We start from the raw sequence: 7048 nt of genomic DNA on the forward strand, positions 1-7048 counted from the left end.
TGCGAAAATTATAATTTAAAAAATTATCTTCTAAATATCGGTGACACGATGATTTCACGTTGAAAAAATATGGGTTCTTCAACGTTATCAAGATCCAGTGTTGTAATGAGCAAATTGCAAAGGGTTTCAGACATAATGATTTCACTTAGTCTTAGATTTAGCTTCAACAACTAACGCGTGGACTGCACGTGAGAGTAGTCAGGATTGGCCTTCTCAATCTATTAATATTTTATTTTAAAATTTCATTTAAGGACATAATTAAGTTGCATAATGAGCATCACTTACCTATATTAATGTTGGAGTGAAATGCAAGTCAGTCCACCACGGCATGTCTTTTTGAGACTACCCCAGTGTATAATTTAGGGTCCTGAAGATATTTTGTGTCAATTGATTGATGATTTTCTCGATTAAATATAAATATTTATTCTAAATTTTACTTTTCATTGAAGAAACTAATGGTGTGGTCTGGATTGTGTAAAATACAGGTTGAAGGACACAAGGTGCGTTACATCTCGATTTGAATTAAACGTAACACATAAATATCTTACATATTTTCTCACTCGATCTGTCAAAAAACTTATCATCACTTAGGTAAGGTTTTTATCCAGATTGTGCATAATTCAAGTTGGATGAGACAAGATATACTGTATTTCACATGTTTTCCACTCATTCTGTCAAAAATTTCTCTGTCACCGGCTCTAAACAACCCAAGGCGAATCACCTTTTGATTGCCACTTGGGTAAGGTCTGATCTGGTGCGATATGTTTCTGATATAGGTTGTACTATTGGTTACAGATGCGAAAATTATAATTTAAAAAATTATCTTCTAAATATCGGTGACACGATGATTTCACGTTGAAAAAATATGGGTTCTTCAACGTTATCAAGATCCAGTGTTGTAATGAGCAAATTGCAAAGGGTTTCAGACATAATGATTTCACTTAGTCTTAGATTTAGCTTCAACAACTAACGCGTGGACTGCACGTGAGAGTAGTCAGGATTGGCCTTCTCAATCTATTAATATTTTATTTTAAAATTTCATTTAAGGACATAATTAAGTTGCATAATGAGCATCACTTACCTATATTAATGTTGGAGTGAAATGCAAGTCAGTCCACCACGGCATGTCTTTTTGAGACTACCCCAGTGTATAATTTAGGGTCCTGAAGATATTTTGTGTCAATTGATTGATGATTTTCTCGATTAAATATAAATATTTATTCTAAATTTTACTTTTCATTGAAGAAACTAATGGTGTGGTCTGGATTGTGTAAAATACAGGTTGAAGGACACAAGGTGCGTTACATCTCGATTTGAATTAAACGTAACACATAAATATCTTACATATTTTTTCACTCAATCTGTCAAAAAACTTATCATCACTTAGGTAAGGTTTTTATCCAGATTGTGCATAATTCAAGTTGGATGAGACAAGATATACTGTATTTCACATGTTTTCCACTCATTCTGTCAAAAATTTCTCTGTCACCGGCTCTAAACAACCCAAGGCGAATCACCTTTTGATTGCCACTTGGGTAAGGTCTGATCTGGTGCGATATGTTTCTGATATAGGTTGTACTATACAAACTGTATTATATCTTTTAATTGAATTGAACAAAACAAGAATCAAATTTTAGTATGTTTTCTCGTTTGCTCAATCAAAAATCTTTCACATATTTTCTTACTCACTCTATCACAAATAGTTCTTGTCATCTAGCTCCCTCCAATCCAAAGTGAATCAAGCTTCGATTGCCAAGGTTTGGTCTAGATTATGTAGAATGTAGGTTGAACAATAAAATATTTATTTCATCTCTATGTTGAAGTCAATTGAACAATAGGCAAAAATATCACGTGTTTTTCCACTCACTCTGTCACCCGCACCAACCAACCTAAGGCAAATCACATTTTTATCGCCACCTAGGGAAAGTCTAGCATGAGTTACGCAACTATAGGTTGGACGACACAAGATACATAACGTCTCTACATTGAACTGAACATAACAACAGCAAATATTTCAGAATTTTTATTTTATTTAACTTTCTCTATCCCTGCTCCCACCAACCCCCAAACTCGTGCCCACAATCTTGCGATGCACATCACATAGCCGCTTTCTTTTACATAATAAATGTACCACATGGCTTCTAATCTCACAACATGACCCACCTAGAATACTGCATAGTCCATCTTCACATTTATTGAACACAACAAATGAGACAATATTGTTTGCCAATGTAAATTAATAGGAGCCGTCCTCTCACATTTTTCAACCTTAAATACCAAAGTCCAATGTGTACAACAAAGATTTGAAAAGAAAAAATTCAGACATTTCGTTACACACTACCAACATCTAAAAATGAGAACCGCAGATTGCGCCTACTCGTATGGGGGGAAAAGGAATTCCACTTTGTGACTACGAGATCCATCTAAAATACTACACAAATTGGGGGCGTTTGATTCTCCTTTTTGTGAAAATGAGAATGAAAAATATAGCCGTTGTAGCTCCGCACAGAAGATAAAAATTCAAATTTGGTGGTTTAAAGTGATGGATAACGGTCATATTTTTCATTTTAATGATAAAAGAATGGGAAACAAACATGTGTTTAAATAAAGATTAAAATCAAATAAACTCAAATACATAATCTTGAAAAGGCAAATTTATTTTATTATTGGAAAGGCTAAATATAAAACTAAACAAATAACTTTGCTAAAATTCCATTTACTTTAATGGAATGAAGATACCACAACAAATAAATACTTAGACGCTAAATATACTGAAAATATTTAACGGACAAACTAGCCGAGCCGGTGAACAAAATTTGCCGTCAAGATTGGCAAACCGACAATGTTTAACAATTGATTTTTGTTGTATCATATTTCTAGAAGTGCGTCTACACTTGCAAAATCACCCATGTCGACAAAATAATCATCGACTTCAATTGAACTGAGATCTTGAAGTGAATGATTAGAATTGAAATCTACAAAGTCTGATCCTTGTGAAAAGTCCATGAATCCTGGAATTTCATCAATCGACATGCTAAAATCCTTAGCCAAATCTTGAGTATCGTTGAATAACGTTTGTTCTTGAGGTTGGAAATTAAAGAAATCGTCTAGGAATGGAATATCCATCGGTAAATAGTCCTTGGTATAGTCGGGTACCATGCTTGTCTCCCCTTGATACTCTTGGACCTCCTGAATCGGACCATAAGTTGAACCGGTTCCATTAACTCTTTGGTTCTGATCAGGTCTGCCGACTGAGGCACTCGGTTCGACATCTTTGCCCACTTCCTGAACCGGTTCGGACACTGACTGTTGATCGGTGTCATTTTCACTCGACTGGCTAGTCCTGTACCGGAGAACAGATGTCGGAGATGAAAGATTTCTGGATTCAACGCCCGACTCATAGCCAGAAACTGAAGTATCATTCGTCTCCGGCTTATCCTTGGGCGGAGGAGTTACGAAGTTGGTTAAAGCATCTGGCCCCCGGAGTTTTATAGCGGCGTTGTCATAAACCATAGCAGCCTCTTCCGCGGTGTCGTAAGTACCCAACCAAAGCCTGACTTTCCGGCAGGGGTCTCTTATCTCTGCTGCCCATTTGCCCCACGGCCGTTGCCGAACACCCCGGAACTTCCTAACTCCATTTGCAGCCGGCTGCGCCACCTCTTTCACCTTCATTGCCTTCGGCTTGGCCTGTAGAACCCCTCCATTCCTCTTCTTACACCTTTCATTTACATTGATGGCATTGACATTATTGGTTTTAACAGCTGCTTCGATTCTGATTTCGTTGATGTACTTCTTCACTCGTTGCCCCCGAAAAAGCTCGTCCTCATCGTCACTGGATGAATCAGTTGCGTCGGGATCAGTCACTGAAATCCTAACGGTTCTGGGAAAATTCAAACTCTGTTTTTGTTGGGATTTTGAGGGTTTCCCGGGCTTCTGATTTGAGGATTTAACGAGTTTTTGAATAAGTTCAGAGTGCTCGGTGTATTTCACCGGCCATAACATACTTTGATCCATTATTATGAATTCGAAATGTTCACTCACAGTCAGTGGTTTCAGCACACTTTTCCTACAATAAGCATTGAAAAAAAGTGAATCGATTGAAGAGATGAACGTGAAAATAAAGGAAGATTGCTTTGGGAGAAGACACGAGTGAGTGAGTGACTGAGATTAAAAGATGGTAAACCGTCAAAGAGAAGCTTCAAACACAGAAAGAATCAAATTCACGCTCTGATACACGAAAATCTGACAAAAAGACCCAACAAAAACGTTAAAAGTTGGGACTCAAAGGCATACTTTTAAAGGGACTTGTGGGTTTAAAGAGACGAGTGTTTCGATAGAAAAAGGGAAGCAAATTAACAATCGAAATCTTAGATGCTGTGTAGAAACCCTTAATCCCGTTTACATTAGAAATATCGAAATTTCCATGAAATGTTTTAAGGTAACCCCACCAAAGGAAAACACAGGGTAGAAAGGAAAATAATGGTGCTTTACAGAGGAAGAAAGTAGAGTGGCTATCGACCTATAGCTTTCTTATAGGATCGCCGAAATTGATAAAACCCAAAATATATGCAGACCATTTATTATTTTATTGTTTTCTCCTTTTCATGCTTATATTTTGGGAAAAATAGATAAATAAATCTTAAATTAGATTCCAAAATATCTCAGTATTAGTGGGGCATCTCGCCGGCGGCGAAATGGGGCTAAATATTTCCGGTGAGTATGGACAAGTAACACCGGCTCGCCGCATCTCGCTTTTTCGGGTGTTGACACGTGCCTGCGTGGACCCGTTTTGAATTTTTGGTCCAATGAGTAAGCATCCACTCATGCTGACTCAGTGCATGATTTTTGTTCTTGGAGTACGTGTGGCCGGTCACGAGAGGTCAGGTTAAATTAATTTGGTCAAATTATTAAAGCAATTTGCAACTAATACTTCTTTGACCATATTTTAATAAAAGATTTATTAATTTTTACCGCTGGTTAATCCGTCCGTTTAGTTTTTTGTAACATTGCCTTTATTGCCTTTAATTAGCTGTTTACCACAACTGTATTATACTAATTCTTCATCACATTCAACTAAAATATATATAAAAAATAAATAAATAAATAAACTACTGAAAATTACTGGAGATATCAGCAATTTATTTCAAAAGTTTATAATAGATAAAATAAGAAAGATGAATTTTATAAAATTTATGCAAGTTGGTTGTGCTTAAAAATTAGTGTTCTTGAATTGTGTAACATAAAAATATATTTTCAACAAAAGTTACTTTTAAATACTGTCTAACATCAACGATTAAGTTTGAATATCGGGTGGATCGATCCGGGTATTTTAATACTCTAAACTACCTATTACACTTTCAAGTACACGTAATTATTGGAATTGAAATGTGAACTCAAATACATACCATTAGTTCGGGTTTGATTTTTTCCATAATATTTTTTTTAAAAATAATCATGAACTAACAATACAAGTTATCTTCTCAAAATCTAAAAGAAAATAAAGAAATAAAATATACCAAGAAGTAGCATCTAATATCTTGTAAAGCAATATCTTTAAATTACATATCCAAAGAATAAACCAAAAGTTACAAAACCAGTAATAAAGAACTACTAGATTCTACAATTCTAGAATAATAAATTCATTTAACATAACAATCAACATTGTCAACCACAAAAGGGGGGCAGCCGGGATTCATTAGTTCTTCTCTCAAAATCACACAAAACATCATATCAAATTGGCCAGGGTTATAGCCAAATATATACTCTAGGGGTAGACTTTAAGTTGGGCCAATAAAGGGATAAACGGGCCAAGATTCAAGCCATCCATAAGGAACACAATTGGGTCGGGTGTAGCTCATGGACTTGGTTGTTGGACTTATTTCATTCATCGGCCTATACTTATGAAATAATATAAACCCACGTTAACATCATAACCCGAGATTTATTGGGTATCAAAAAACTCAATAAATCTCCACATTGATGCCCAATAAATCTGCAAGCAATCAAAACACACAGTTAACACTTGCATAATCAAGGTAGCCAATAAAATTGGATTACAGACCTTACCTCGTGTTTCCAACTTGAAACACATACCATACCTGCTCCATGTACTCACTGGGGCTAAGGTCAAAAAACACCCAAGTAGAAGCAAATATTTAACAATAAACAATCAAGAGCAAATACACATGCAATGACGATATACTATAAGATAACACACGTAGATCTTTTTAGAAACACGTTCACATAGAACCATAGATTAACACCAAGTTAATCAAACCACGGTCAACCACATATGCAACACATGCATAAATGACCCTAAGAAAAGATCTCACCATACTTATCGTATCCCATTCCGTGTTGCTCACACCTCGAGAACACATATCTCCTCTCATCGCCCACCACGCTCACTAGACAGATTACTTAACTCATGTCTAACTGGTAAGTCACAATAGATCCTAAGTCCACAGGATAATCCTCTATCTCCACATCACTTCTCCCAACCTACATGGATAATGGGTCTCCACCTAATAGAAGTGATAGAAGTGTCTCTCTCACACGCCACCTGATCAGGGTCTCTTTCCAGATAAAAGATTCTAGACATTTGATTACATCTCCACTCGTGATCCAAATGTCACACTCCACATCCCCAGTACAAACCAGCAGTACCCCTAGGCATCTATACTCCACCTTACCAAAAAACACACAACACACTGTTAATACATCTCAAACTCACTATGGCAAATTAACACCTTTCGGTGACCACAAAGGTTACTCCAATTACCAAAACTCTAAAAAATCCACAAAGAAAATGGCGAAGGTGGCACTCACAAAGAGAAATCGAAGAAAGAGTCGGTTACTTCACAACACTCACAAAGATAAAGAAAGTAACTTTAACATGGCTGCCTCACATAATCTCACAAACCACACAGACTCACAAAGATAAAGGAGAAAAACGGCTGCCCAACTTTCTTCTCACTACCACACTCTCACACTATTCGCAGAGCAAATAGAGTAAACTACAAAACTTAACCCACTATGCATGAAAACA

At 36.4% G+C, this 7048-nt stretch overlaps 1 protein-coding gene across 1 annotated transcript; it reads right to left on the reverse strand.

Annotated features, from left to right (window-relative positions):
• Window positions 1–2700: 2700 nt before the first annotated feature.
• Window positions 2701–4506, reverse strand: LOC111380188 (ethylene-responsive transcription factor CRF4-like). The gene has a single exon (XM_023003680.1). It carries the CDS (start codon window positions 4012–4014, stop codon window positions 2869–2871), a length of 1146 nt encoding a protein of 381 aa, XP_022859448.1. The 5' UTR covers window positions 4015–4506; the 3' UTR covers window positions 2701–2868.
• Between the last annotated feature and the right edge of the window lie 2542 nt (window positions 4507–7048).

This window comes from Olea europaea, unplaced genomic scaffold, assembly GCF_002742605.1.
Source record: "Olea europaea var. sylvestris unplaced genomic scaffold, O_europaea_v1 scaffold2104, whole genome shotgun sequence".
Taxonomy (NCBI): domain Eukaryota; kingdom Viridiplantae; phylum Streptophyta; class Magnoliopsida; order Lamiales; family Oleaceae; genus Olea; species Olea europaea.